This window comes from Mchenga conophoros, linkage group LG3, assembly GCF_057382185.1.
Source record: "Mchenga conophoros isolate Kocher_MC1m ecotype Shallow Benthic linkage group LG3, M_conophoros_male_GT1.1, whole genome shotgun sequence".
Taxonomy (NCBI): Eukaryota; Metazoa; Chordata; class Actinopteri; order Cichliformes; family Cichlidae; genus Mchenga; species Mchenga conophoros.
This window is the reverse complement of record NC_140528.1, coordinates 70490390-70504311: the sequence shown is the minus strand read 5'-3', so window position 1 is coordinate 70504311 and position 13922 is coordinate 70490390. Positions and strand designations below refer to the sequence as shown.

Below are 13922 nucleotides of genomic sequence, written 5' to 3'. Positions count from 1 at the left end.
TCCTCTCCTTTCCAATCTCCCTTAAACTGGTTTCTCCAGCTTTTTCACCCTACCATCATCAGGTTTTGGCTCATGGGGAACTTGTTAGGATTCTCACTCTTTAACATTGCAGGGTTTTTACCTTGAAACACAAAGTGTTTTGAGGCGACCGTTGTGATTGTCACTATGAATAAAACTGAGTGACAGTTGCAGCAGGCTCTTTAGTGAATCAGTGCTTAGATGAAGTCTGTTGCTGCAAACTCTAAAAGATCAGTGTGGCTATTTTGTAATTATATTTATTTTTGTTGAAGTAGAAATGCAGCCAGCTGGAGACGGTGAATTCTTGGCTCTCCAGCTGGCAGAAGATGCATGTCAAAGAGCATGCTTAAGGAAGGTAAATTATAGGTAACTGTGTGCATTTGCATAAACAGCCCTGCCTTAAGCAAATTAAAGCTCTGAAAAGGGCATTAATCCCCACTGTTGAGCTCTAGTTTCTATCAATGTACAAGTTAAATTTAATATAGAAGCTGCACTTTTGATTTGAAAATAAGCTTTTAAAGTAGTGCTTTTTACCCCTTTAAGGGAGCTTGAATTGGTGCTTAATAAAATACCCTTAATGTTATTCAGAACCTCGGTTGTTTCTCAGGAATGATTCTCGTTTTCAGCTCTGCATAAAACCGTATCCCCTCCAGACTCTGTTGCTTTTGTCTCTCCCTTGGCCCTTTGGCAATGGATTTAAGCCAGCCTACATCTGTGCGCTGCTGCTACATCAGATGTTGAGTAATCACCAGAGAGAGATGCATGCTTCCTCTTTGCTTTAAATGTTCACGCTTTGGCTGCTGCTGCAGAAAGCAGCTTAGTCTGTGTCATTTTCCTCCCACTATGGATAGCAGTAGGTCTGTACTGGAAGCTGGGTGCAGCTCTCTGAAAGTGCTTCTCAGCATGTCTCTGCTGCTCCTTTAATGACAGCTGAAAGCCAACAAGTTGTTTGTTAAAGGGCCTCTTGTCTTTACAGTGGATGCGATGGATGTTAGACACTCCATAGGAAGGTGTCACAAAAGCTTTGCATGCTCGTATAGAGCGTCTGTAGGGGAACATTGTACAGCAAGCATTTTGCCCTCAGGGCTCAAGTAGATGTTTCATTTCACCAGCTCATTTCAAAGACTTGGCATATTTCTCCTGGCGATAATGTTCCCTGACCTGGAGGTGAAATTAAGTTTATGAACTTGGTGAGTCACTGCTTGTTCTGCTGTGATCAAGCAGTGAGATGGATTAAAAGCGGTATGGGAGTATATAGTGAGTTCAGCTGCATAGAAAAGCAGTCTCGAGATATTTCATAGTTGGATGTTTAATTATTGTAAACAAAATTTAGTGTGCTCTGAGTTACAGTTCAGCCTGTTTAGGTGCAACACAGAAACCCAAAGATCAGGGACATTTATCAGTTGAAAATGCATTTATTATTAAATTGTTATGCTTGATTATATGACTAAATATCTTAATATCATAACAGTAATAATCCTATAACTAACCAGCAGTGGGATTTCAGTCTTTGAACCGTGCAGAGTAGTAAGGAATGGGTTCATACAGCTATTCACTGTAGCGATGCATCAACAAGGACAACTTACTGGTGCAAGAAAGCATCACCAGATAAATGCTGAGATAAATGTGTCCATTCTCATTACAAAATACTTGCATGAATGGGGACAGTCATTTAATATCTAAAATTTAAATTGACAGATTACTTTAAATTCCGCTTATCACCTGTGCAGTGGTGCACAGATGTGACGGTGTCTGTTACAGTATTGTGTACTAGACATGAATGTCTCAATGAGAGCTTTTTTGGGCGGTAGGAAAAAATGTATATATTTTTGGCAGTTTGAAGCATGGAGTGAGTTAATATATCACTGAAAGAATAGAAAGTCTAGTTTTACGTGCATTTAATTAGGGGCACCCAAGAGATGGAGAAAAGTCTATATTGAAGAGAAAAAATCTGCTACTGCAGGAAGAACTTCTGCCGCAATCATTGCTTTAATATAACTAATCAAAGTGCAGGTTAATGGTGTCATGAGCCTCACTGTCAGAGATTTAAATTATTTTTAATTTCCCAAAACTTTCCGATACTATTCAGCTTGTTTATATATGTGCTGCATTAATATGGTGAAACTGCTCGAGATGGTGAACTTGACCGGCAGTGAAATTGCAGAGAAACCCAGGATGTGGGTGGAGGAAATTGAATTGCCTCTGTGCACATAGTGAGTGGGTGTCAATCTATTGTACATTTTAGAGATAAACTGCAGCGGGAGGGGAAGACATTGAGCCTCGGCTACTTCGCTCTGTCGTAGATGAGTTGGTGTGAAAGCAGAGCAATTGCTTGTCATTTTTAATTTAAAACCTGTTTGTCAAAGAGCGTGTTTAGTTTGTTTACAACCTGTGGTAAATTTCCTGAGATTTGTAGGAAATGGTTTGACCTCTGTGCTGTGCCAGATATGAGATTGTTTGGGGAGGGGGTAAAACCACATTTATGCTAATTCTGCTGATTCTAAAAAGACCTGTTTTTGCACACATTTGTCTTAAATTTCATGTCACATTAATTTTATTTATATTGTGATTGCAGGGCAGAGCCTAGGCTATGGATTTGTGAATTATGTGGACCCAAAGGATGCAGAAAAGGCCATCAATACCTTAAATGGCTTGAGACTTCAGACCAAAACCATCAAGGTAAGACATCATATGTTATCCTTTTTGACAGGTTTGAAAAAATAAATAAAAATGTCTTACCGGTTATGTCTGGCTCTGTAGGTTGGAGTCGAGACATAATGAGGCTGGAGCAGTGTGGGGTGTAAAGGGAGCCTATTGTTAATCTGGGCACAGGCGGCTTTGCTTGGGCCTCTAGTAGAGCAGAACTGTTTCTATGGTTGCATGTGCTGTAGCACTGCTGTATGTCTTTACAGGGAGGTGGCTGCCATTAGCATTCATCAGGCAATGTAGCACTCAATGTGCTGGTGGAGAAACTCATTTGCTTCATATAGTGCTGCAGGATTTGTGGATGGTGGAGTCAGATTATTAGATGTGATACTTTTTTTTTCTTTTTTTTGTGCTGGCCTTACGAGGAGCTAGCCTTCTCATATCAGGCAGAAAGCTATTAGAGAATTTCTGTGGGCAAAAACATATTTTGTAATAGAAAATTGATGTTTGAATAGCACCAAATTTGTAAGCTGTACGCTTGATTATTTCTGTTTTTAACACTTCAATATTGTGCAGATGTGGCATGTCATGACAGCGGAAGATGTAGTGTTGTGAGCCATACCGCTTCAATTCCACAAATCGGAGCCCATCTTTCTCATGTCGCTGCCTGTCTCAGTTCATACCCCTGAAAGTAGAACATGGTAACATTGCCTTATGCATCACACATCCGAAACTCTCTAGCTGCCCTGTCAGAAGTGCAAATAAACCCAGTGAAGTGGGGGAATATACTTTGCAAATATTAGCATTAAATAAAGTGTGAAGGTTAGACTATGGAGGAGGCTGGGCAGGGGGCTTTAGCTTTTACTGTTATCACTCTACTCTTCACCGGTGGTACACGGCAGATTTTGAGGTGTGGTCACTTGACCTTTATTTATTCCCATAAAATGATGGCAGAGGAATAAAGATGAGTGTGACGCTAGGGGGAACACACTCACACACTCTGTTCTTTCTTTGTCTGATTCTCTCAATTCTCTTCCACAAAACCATCCTCCAACACTTCTTATCACATCAGCTCTGAAAATTTCGGCTGCTTTGGTTCCTGCAGATTATCAGACAAATCTCGACATAACCGAAAATGAGATGGTGCATGGAGAAAAATGAATTTGACTGCTGAGGGGTGTAATGATGTATTGATCCACATGACCTGGTAGAGGATTGAGTCTATCTCTCTTTGCTATTACTTGTCTGGGTTTCTGGATGGATGTTTGTTTGCGCCCCATATTTATTCTAGCCTGTTGCTGGAGATTTTTCTGATGTAATCTGAATTCAGAGGCAACAAAACCTCTAGAGTAGTTCAGATGAAGGTAAAGAGGCAGCCACGTTGCTGTGTAGAGCGATTTTTAACACTTTGGGGTTTTTTTTTAAATTTTGTTTTATTTTGAAAGATGAGCTTTCTTGATGGGCCTGACGTTTAAATTGTCAGGGAGTTGAGGGACAAAATGTGACAGGTTAAACTCTTTGTGGACAGGCTGGTTTGTCAGTGTCCAATTAATAATAATAAAAATGTTTTAGTGTTTAGGTTTGCACTGAGGAAGACAGCAGCAGAAACCGGCAATGCACCACCCTAATGTTGCTAAAACCCAGCTGCTAACACTTACATCCTTTATATTAACTAATATGTTACAAACACATCGAGTCACTGCAGTTTGTGTACACCACTTCTTTTTTTCCTTTTTCTTTTTTTTTTTGCAAAGCCCTGATTTCCTTTCACCTGCATTAATGGGGTCCCTCGGGTTAAGGATGGGAAAAGTTGAGCTCATTTTGGGACATTTTCAAACGTAGCCGACGGTCTGTATTGAATGTCTGGTTTGTGGTCTCACTGTGTTATCACGTGATGGTTAAAGTTGGAATACAGATGGTTTTACAAACACTGGCAGGCTTGATGTCTGCTGGCTATGATGTTAGGAGATGCCCTACACAGTAATGTAGTCTACAGAAGACGGTGTATTTAGTTTATCATGTGATGCAGTTCTGTGTGTGGCCTGCAAGTTCACTCACACGTGAGTTGGTTTATATTCTCTCCGCTATGACTCCGTTACAGCCTCTGTTCAGAGATAAGAATCAAAGGTGATGGATGGTCTAACCTGCTTGTGCGTAAACTGGCTGTAATATACTGAGGTCAACAACTGTTTCCACTTGTAGGTTTCCTATGCGCGTCCAAGCTCCGCCTCCATCAGAGATGCAAATTTATACGTCAGTGGCCTGCCAAAAACTATGACTCAGAAGGAACTGGAGCAGCTCTTCTCTCAGTACGGACGCATTATTACCTCACGCATTCTGGTGGACCAGGTGACTGGTGAGTACAGCATGACAGCTTCCCCTCGTCTTTGTTCCATCTTCACTCTGTCACGCCCATCCTCCCATTTCCCTCCTGACTTCCAGCAAAATGACACAACCAGGACTGAGAAATGCATCAGAGGTGTTGCTACGAGGTTCCCAAAAATGCAATTTTCCACCAGACGTGCTCATAAATATGCATAGATGGAATATAAAATTGAGTATAAAGTAGCAGGACCCGATGCGTCATAATTTCTCCCTCCTGCCTGCACTTACTCCCTTTTCTCTTTCCATCCCCAAGGTGTACATGCGATACCTGTTTTATGGCAAGAAATGAAATGCATTTAGAGCAGTTATATTCTCCTTTCCTCAGCTGTCAAGCAGAAGCCTTATGAAACACTGATAAACAGAATCTTTCACTGGGACATTTCCCAGTGGTTCTGTCCCACTGCTGAAGCTTATTCCTTCTGGCGTGTGTTATGGGAATGGCTGTTTTCATAGTTTTCAAACATAAAACCACTTGTTCCTTGAGGATTCAATGGTCTTACCTTAGTATTAATAACCCAGCTCAGTCTTTCTGCAACCTGCAACTTTTTTATGTATAGAAATAACAGAAATGTGTTAATGAGCAAAAAATGTAAAAGTAGCAAAATGTGCAGCAAAAACTTCTTACACAAATGACATGGGAGGCTGGCCTGATTGACCAATACTGGCAAAGACTGCGCTCATTGGCAGGCAGCAGTCACATATGTGACCGAGGGGAATGACATGCACTGGTGTCCCAACAGGGCATTAAGAGGGTAAATAAGTCGAAGCAGCAAGTCAAGAGTGATGCAGCCCACTTAAAAGCCATTAAATCACATGGAGCCCACCTCAACTTAAATCCTCTCAAATCAATGTACAGGAGAAAGTGTTATTAAACCAATTAAATGTGCTGTCGCCTATAAATTGCTAATCAACCATATGTAAGATTAAGGCTGGGAATCACTGAGTTAAACGAATAACTAAATATGAATAATTAGCTTGTGTCTCTAGAGTGTGTCAAAGACCAAGTACCTGCGTCATCAGTTTTTCTACATCTGTGCTAACATAATGTAGCTTTTTCCTAATGTTCAGCTGCTAATAACAGGCAGTAAAATGTCACTTTACAGAGAAATTACAGCTGTTAAACTGCTACCAGCCTAGTTATATATAAAGTTTACTTCATAGATGTCCATAAATACATGTCACTGCTGATGTATGTCCTCCTCCTGTGTGTGTATGTTGTGTTATTTAATGAATTTCCAGACGTGGAACGCACTTCACTGTTAATACATACAAATATAAAAAAGCACATGTTTGTGGTCACGCATGCTGTAAGGTCATGCTTTTAAAACTGGAGTAAGAAATTACTTTACAGTGTAGTGACAGACCTTGAAAGCAGTTCACTGTACTACTGGGTAAAATGGTAAAGTCATATTGGAGGGGAATAAAAAGGCATATTGGCATTAAACGAGTCTACTTAAAAGGCTGATCATTAGGTCATGTTTTGACAGTCGGGTGAAGCTCAGTATGACTAATCTGGAGTTACTGGGCTCTCTCAGGTGTTTCCAGAGGAGTTGGCTTCATTCGTTTTGACCGGCGAGTTGAGGCTGAGGAGGCCATCAAGGGTCTGAACTGTCAGAAGCCGCCTGGTGCCACCGAACCCATTACAGTCAAGTTTGCAAACAACCCGAGCCAAAAGACCAGCCAGGCGCTGCTGTCCCAGCTCTATCAGTCACCCAATCGAAGGTACCCAGGACCCCTCGCACAGCAGGCACAACGCTTCAGGTAAAAGGGGCACACCAAAAAAGTATAATGCTGCTAGTGAAGCTGATTTTGTTGACCCTCTGAGGTTTTTGGATATTAGCATTTAAATTGTCTCACTGGCAGTATCGTGAAAATATTCTGTGTCGGAGCTCGTCGGTACTCTGGGCAGAATATATCATCCCCATTATTACATTCTTGACTTTGCGGCATGTTGCAGACGTAGGCCTACCACACAATCGGGTTTAAACAGATGTTTGGCAAATGTGGAAATGAGATGAGCAATGAATGAACAAATTGTGCAAGTTAGTCCAAAAAATGTGTTAATTTTCAGTGTGCTGATTGATGTCAGTGGTTGTTAAAGCTGCCACCCTGTCAGCCTAATTGACCCTTTTTCTGTATGAACTGCAAGTCTCCTGTTGGCTGTGTTGTGAAGGATGACTGGGAAAATTTAAGTGGAACAGCAGACTTTAATCGTGGTATCAGACCCATTACTCATCTTTGTCATCCTGTCAAAACTCATCAGCTTCCTGAAAAGTTTCTTTCTTATAAAATTAATTTGTCTGTTGGTGTTTTGCTTTTTTTAAGGTTGGACAATCTGCTGAACATGGCCTACGGAGTCAAAAGGTAAATTGACTTTCTGTTTTAGATTCTGTAGTCTGCCTTAATTGATCCTTGAGGGAAATTCCGAGCTAACATGAGGGAGCTGATGGGATACATTTTGTTGTTTATTTCCTATGAGCTCTATGGCAGCATTGTGTAGGTAGTTAACACTGCATAAAGTGGCACTGATTCAATATGAGACTGCTGCTCAAAGCAAATGCTTTTCTGTGCATCCACAACAAATATACACACAATTCAGTTGGTGTGGGTGAATCAGGCTGTTTGTCTTCACAGTAAGTCATGATGTAAATATTGAACAGCTGCTGCAGATGCCTAAAGGCAGACCTGTGTATGCTGAGAGCATAGGCTGGAGGGGCAGGGTCTCTCCATTGTGTTAGACCAGTGGAGGATGTCAAAAACTACCTGCTAAATTTATCTGATTTAAGTCGCTCTTACTGCCTGATGTGGCATCGTTTCTGGTTTGGTTTACAATTTCTAAAGCATAAATAACATGACTGCGTTGTCTGTAGGTTGCTAACCGGGTCGATATCCTTTAATCTAATTGAGTATTTAGTGCGTTAATACTAAAGCGCAGCATGTGGTCTGCTCAGCTGCCATGTTGGAGAATCTGAAGTGCAGTTTGTGGCAAAATGTGGTGACTCTTTATGGTTTGAACAAAGCAGAGTCTCTGTATCTTTGGGGACACGGAGGTGACTGCTTTAGTGGCCATGCTCAGTGTTTAACATAAACGGGTTTAGGTATTTGTCCTTTAAACGTGTTCTCTGAAATAAGGAAACTGTATAAAATCAGCTGCTGGTGATGCAGTGGAGCGCTTTAATCTAGAGCTAATGTCACAACATGTGATAGATTAAAGCACTGTCTACGCCGCTTGTCTACATAACAAAGGGCAGACTCTTACAATCTTACTCGCTATTGCACAAAATTGCATGTTTGTATTGAGCTTTGCACTCTTACCTTGATCTATTATGGACAGCCCTGTCCTGTTTTAAACTTTGTTGCGTCAGACGTCTTTCAGGATTCGCCGGGATACCAGTTTGTCTCAGTTCAGTTTTATAAGAATGTCTTCCTCGTGTGTGATTGAAGTCCAGTTCCCTGAAAGCTCAAAGAGCCGTCACCAGCAGCAATAGACGTGTGATTTCTCCTCTGCCGTGCTCGTTGGCTGACGTCTTGGTTGCCAAATTTCTCCGTGGGTCCTTGATGCTGGGAGCACACCTGTCATAGTGGATGTTCCCTGAGAGGCCAAGTGGAGCAGCTAATCTTGTGTGACACCTGCTGCAATAATTCATAGGCTTTTCATGCACTTTGAATTTTGTTTCTTAAATCTGCAAAAGCACACTTACCGAAGGCCAGAGCCTTTCTGTGCCTCGTTATTATGCTCTTGGCAACTGCCAACTGATTTGGAGGAAATAATTTCCTTTGCAGTTGTGAAGCTACAAACTAAATGTGTGGGGAGTAGCTCGAGGACTGAATCTGTGCATTTATTCTGAGGGTTGCTGCTCAGGTGACTTGCTGCAGAAGATGAAGGAAGTGTGTTTTGTGAAAAATCTGATTATGTAATTCCTGAAATGAAAGAATGGCACTAGCACCATATGGCCATAGAAGCATCCATGGCTCACGATGTGTGGGTAGAGCTGATCCCTGCAGAGACTTGTCACACTCTGTTAGGCTTGTTGGTACGATCTCCTGTCTTATAAAATGGCCCGTTTTGTGCTCATTTTGGCTCTTGCCTTGAACCATGTTACTTTTTGTGTTTTTAACAGCAGGTTCTCCCCGATGGCCATTGACGGGGTGACCAGCTTGGCTGGCATCAACATCCCGGGGCACGCAGGCACTGGCTGGTGCATCTTCGTCTACAACCTGGCTCCGGACGCAGATGAAAGCATCCTTTGGCAGATGTTCGGGCCGTTTGGTGCTGTCACAAACGTCAAGGTTATCCGCGACTTTAACACAAACAAGTGCAAAGGATTTGGTTTTGTCACCATGACGAATTACGACGAGGCAGCTGTGGCCATCGCCAGCTTGAATGGATACCGCCTTGGGGACAGAGTTCTGCAAGTGTCATTCAAAACCAACAAAACACACAAAGCCTGAAACTCAGATTGTTTCTAGAAAACTCACCAGAAAATGGAAACAGAAAATGGAAGCGTATTGACCGTAACTTTCTACATTAGTAACAAGAGCTTTGTAAATCAGTGTTGCGAAGAAAAACGATATTTAGCGTCCAACAATGTGATCTCTTTTTTTTTTTCCTTCTCTTTTTTCCCATTGCTACACTTTGAATCTTCTCTATACTTTAAAACAGAAAAATACCTGCAGGTCTTGATGCCTGTCATGTTGACTTCTCTTGCTGTCTTTACAGATGGACCATCTAAAATGTTACTCTAGGTTTTGTCATTTTGTTGCACATCTGCTTTGAAACAGTAAGTCTTGTAAGGTTATGTGTAGTGATTTTTCTTTGTACTTCTGTGTCCTGATTTGCCACACGTGCGTTTATGCCTTCGGTGGTTAGCAAGTACTTGCGTTGAACTATTTGCGGTTCTGTTAATTTTGTAAGTATTCTGTTTCCTGTAATATCAGTTGGTTATTGGTTGGCTGCATAATGTTGCTTATTGTACAATTAACAGATAAAAAGACAAAAAAAAAGATTCTTAAAGCAGTACCTTGCCAAAGAGCTAAGAACCTCTTTGATGTGGGTTTAAAAGCATCTATTTTTATAAAAAGAAAAATTTGGAGAAACTTTTTACTGGACCTGGAACAAAATATTTTGACTTGGATACTTTGAGAAATATCTTCATATGACACCTTGTGAGCTTTTGAACTTTACAAGAAAGTTTGCAGTGGTTGAAATTTCTGGAGAGATTTATGATGTAAAAGATACCTTTTGAGATCTTTGTATTACCTTTAGATTATAGAATCAGTGGCAGTGCTGGTTTCATTTGTAAAATCATCTGTGGGTCCCCCCCCCCCTCCCCTCGGTCGTCTGGTCGTTACGGCTAGCGACTCGCTTTCCGGTCTGATTTGGAAACGGACAAAACTTCAAAGGTTGATCTGCAAAAAGTGCATGAAAAATTAAAAACATGGAGATATCATAAAGGTAAATGGGGGATTTAAAAAAAAGGGAAAAAAGAAAAATCAGTTCTTCCTCTAAGATTCCCTTCAGATGGAGCTCATGGTGTTTTGTGGTGTATCTACAATATCATTAGACTGATTTTTGTCTTAATATCAACCAATGAGGGTTTTTACATACTTTGTATGAAAGATTGAAGACAAGCCAGTGAAGGCAGCAGCATCAAAAAACAACTAGCGTGACAAATAGAAGGGTTCCTCCTGAGCTTTGAGCTGTGTAAATAAGTCCTTTTTTATGTTGAGTACTTGGCAGACTTTGGTTTTTGTTTGGACTTCATTGAAAAGTGTTATTATATACAACTTTCTTTTCAGGACTGTGTAAGGTCTTTTTTTTTTGTTTTTGGGTCTTTATTTTCAGTTTCTCTTCAGTTGAAATACTTGAGTTGTCGTCCTATGGACTAGCATTAGTGCATCAGATTTGTTGGTTGTTAGGTCTGTAGATAGTCTTGCTTCGTTAAAAAAAAAAAAAAAGGTATTAAGAAACTATAGACATTTGTTTTGGTTTTTTTTATATATAAACATTATAGATATATATTTATGTGGTAAAGAATGGATATAAACCACAGTTTTGAACTATTTGATTACTTTTTTCATACTCATATCTCTATATATAAATATATACGTAATGCATATAACCTGTCTTTAAAATCGTAAAAAGGTGTATATTGCTTTATTCACTTTGGGGAAGGGCGGTGAAGCAGTTCCATTAACAATAGCAAAGTTGGTTGCAGAAGTTTGTCAACATCTAGCTCATCTCAAACACATGAATGGAGGCTGGTTGAGCCTTAGATGCACTGAATACTGCACCTGCATCCTGCTTGGTATTTCAACCGATTATTAGTCATGCTTTCCCTTAAACGAGCAGTGTGCTATGCATTATATAATTATCTTTGCAACTGCTTTTTCTTGTTTATCTATTCCTTCTTTGTGTTACTTGTACAAGTTAAACTTTAAGTCTAGATGAGTTGTGATACTTGCTGCTGTAGGGAAGAGACAACATTTGTCATGCCTGACCTGCCACTGCTGAGAATAAGTTTTGTTTTTCCTTTATGTAACCGCTTGAAGTTTTTTTTTTTTTTGTTTTTTTTCTTTTCTCTATTTATTTTCTTTTTTTCCTTTTCTTTTTTATTTATTTATTTATTTTTGGTCTTGGGAAATTGTGCTGCAGGTCTGGCATGAGGAAATGTTTCCTCCCATCCCTCTTTTCTCAATTCTTAATATGAGAGTGATTATTTATTTGAAGTTGTATAGTCTGACTTGGTTCACAGCATTTTTGGAATAGAATCTTTTTGTTAAGTATTTAAAAGGATGTACATGTTCTTTACTTTGTGTTTGGATACTTTTGGATTTATTTTTTTTTCCATGTTCAGTACATCAATAAATAAGTTGAAGGGCAATGAAGCTTTGTGATTGGATCATTCCTGTTTCCTGTCTGACAGGAAACTGAGTTTTATTAACTACATGCCGAAATGTTTAGTTTTAAACTGTTGTGCTTTAAGCTGGAAACGACCCCCCATTAACTAGCCAGTCTAATTGCTTTGCTTTTCACTTGACAGTTGCTCAAATGTTTCAGTACTTAGGCTTCCTTAAAAAAAGCAATATGCAGTTTTTAACTTTGTTTAAATGATATGATGCACTTCCCTGCTGATGGGCAGATTTCCGGGCTTTTAATGCTCTCTGCTTCTGTAGTAATTCTCTCCACGTACACGAGAAAGCCAAATAGATTTGCAGAATGTTTAAATGCCCGGTGACACAAACTTTACTGGCAGTGAAATGGTAGGGTTCATCTTTTCTAAATTAAATTGGACAGGATTTATTTTGGAATGAAGTAGCCTTAAAGTGGACCTGTTATTAACGGCTCAGTCTTCCCTATTTAGTACTCGTCCTTGGTGCAGCGCCTCAGTTCATCCACCGTCTCAAACAAGCTCGACTGGTACAAAGGGCTGTGCCACGAAAATGTCCAGCAGCAGCCTGAACTGCTCATGCAAGCCCGGATGGATCCATGCTTTCATGTTCAAGTCTGACCCCGACTCGCGCATTTACAATCTTCTATCATCCAACTGTATAAGCTTGTGTGAGTTGTAGCCCCAGTTTCCTGTTCTGGGATGACAGTGTCCTGCTACTGTAGTAATCTGCTCCAAGATTCAACATGTTCATTCACAGATGCTCTTCTGCAGAACTTGGTTGTAACGAGCAGTTATTCGATGTAGTTGCCCTCCTATTAGTGCAAAGCAGTCTTGCTGTTTTCTTGTCTCCACTACAATATTTTCCTTTTTGGACATTTCTCTAAACCTTAGATGGCGGTGTTGGGAAACCAGTAGAGCAGTTTCTGAAATATCCAGACCAACCTGTCTGGCATCAAACTTTAGCAGGCTGTGTTAACGTGTGCATTTTAAAGCAATTGAAAGTGAACCTAATAAAGTGGCCACCTTTTACTGAAACCTTACGATCATGAGACGACACTTTTAACCCACCCAACTGCTTCACTTTGGAAATTTTGGGGTGTGAGGAGGGGTTGCCACTGTAGCTGTACCTTCTTAGCTTTTCACTGCACTGTAGTACTGAGGTTGGAGTAGTTTAGATACAATATTTGAAAGTGCTGAACTTCAAATGTGTTTAAAAAAAAAAAAAAATGCTAATCTATTTTCAGGTTTCTTCTGCAGGAGGTTGAGGTATAATTGGGGCACAGTTCAGGTGCTGACTTGAATGTTCCAACACAAAGAGCAGCGCAAGGCTTGAAGGAAGAAGCCTGGTCTAGAGTATTGATTTCTTTTTCTTTCTCCCCTTCCTTTTTATTTTTTATCTCATGCTCCACTTGAGGCTGACGGTCGCTGATGAAATGGCCTGCTTTGAAGTGCGCTTCCCTACAGAGCAGCCACCTCACACTGCCCGACTGTCATTTTAGGGGCACTGCAAGGACGTAGATGGGAGCTGCTTTATAAGCCAGTTGCTTTTTTTTTTTCTTCTCTCTTCCCCCTTTTGTAAAGAAAGCATTTCTGAAGTATCCACTGTTTTTTGGGGGGAGTGGGGTTTCAGCACACTGCTCAGTTTAATGAAAACAATATTTATGGCATGCTCAATCATGTAGTCATTCTAGCTCTCTGTTTGGCTCCAGCAGATAAGAAGGCTGCTCTTTGAGCTCCTTATAAAGCTTCCCCTCCGATATTTACGGTTCCATTAGCCTGCGTGCGCGAGCAGAAATGTCTTTCCCTGAAAGGAGTCGTGTTTTTTGTTTTTTTGTTGTTGTTTTTTTAAAAGCAGTGTCAATATTAAGATTTCATGACACTTCTCTGGTTTGTGGATCTTTGCTGGAAACGGATGATGTGTGAGGGAGCTTTGGCTGAGCGACGGCGTGCTTGGTTTTTATCTGACATGTTAGCGGCTCT

At 40.5% G+C, this 13922-nt stretch overlaps 1 protein-coding gene across 6 annotated transcripts in view; it reads left to right on the top strand.

The window, feature by feature from the left end:
- The window catches only part of elavl2 (ELAV like RNA binding protein 2), a 32231-nt gene extending 20298 nt beyond the window's left edge, over window positions 1-11933 (top strand). For all 6 annotated transcript variants that reach the window (XM_085267013.1, XM_085267016.1, XM_085267011.1 and 3 more), the window contains 5 exons: window positions 2594-2697; window positions 4867-5020; window positions 6585-6810; window positions 7375-7413; window positions 9171-11933. In XM_085267013.1, coding sequence (XP_085123139.1) covers window positions 2594-2697; window positions 4867-5020; window positions 6585-6810; window positions 7375-7413; window positions 9171-9501 — 854 coding nt within the window. In that variant the 3' untranslated portion in view covers window positions 9502-11933. The remainder of the gene's footprint in view (window positions 1-2593; window positions 2698-4866; window positions 5021-6584; window positions 6811-7374; window positions 7414-9170) is intronic.
- The last annotated feature ends 1989 nt before the right edge of the window (window positions 11934-13922 follow it).